This window comes from Camelina sativa, unplaced genomic scaffold (genome assembly GCF_000633955.1).
Source record: "Camelina sativa cultivar DH55 unplaced genomic scaffold, Cs unpScaffold10039, whole genome shotgun sequence".
Taxonomy (NCBI): Eukaryota; Viridiplantae; Streptophyta; class Magnoliopsida; order Brassicales; family Brassicaceae; genus Camelina; species Camelina sativa.
In genome coordinates, this window is record NW_010931094.1 from 1 (window position 1) to 395 (window position 395).

Consider the following 395-nt stretch of genomic DNA (forward strand, 5'->3'; position numbering starts at 1 on the left):
AAGTTCCATGAACGTTGTGATTTCAAAGGTCCATGTGTTATCATAGCTTACGCTAAAGACAAGTCTTTCAAGTTTGGTGGATTTAGCCCAGAAGGTTATAAAAGTACTGACGATTATTACGATACATTTGATGCTTTCCTCTTCTATTGGCTCGACGATTGTGATGACCCAATCGTCCTTCCAAAGATTGGAGGAAGTGGAGCAGCTCTATTTGATTATGCACGCGGAGGGCCTCAATTTGGAGCTGATGGGCTTCTTATAGGACCGCCTTTAGCTCCCGTGATGGGCGGATTTGCGGGTCCGGATACGAACTCAGGCGTTGGCGATTTGAGGATGGCTAAATCAAGATTGGGTTTGTCATATGCTAAGAGGAAAGATGGGAAAGAATCTATCTT

The 395-nt window shown here is 44.3% G+C and overlaps 1 protein-coding gene across 1 annotated transcript; it reads left to right on the plus strand.

Moving 5' to 3' along the window:
- Positions 1–6: 6 nt before the first annotated feature.
- Positions 7–390, plus strand: LOC104775199 (the record flags this gene model as incomplete). Its single annotated transcript, XM_010499418.1, has 1 exon — positions 7–390. A coding segment is annotated over one exon (384 nt), but the record flags the coding sequence as incomplete, so codon positions are not given.
- Positions 391–395: the final 5 nt, after the last annotated feature.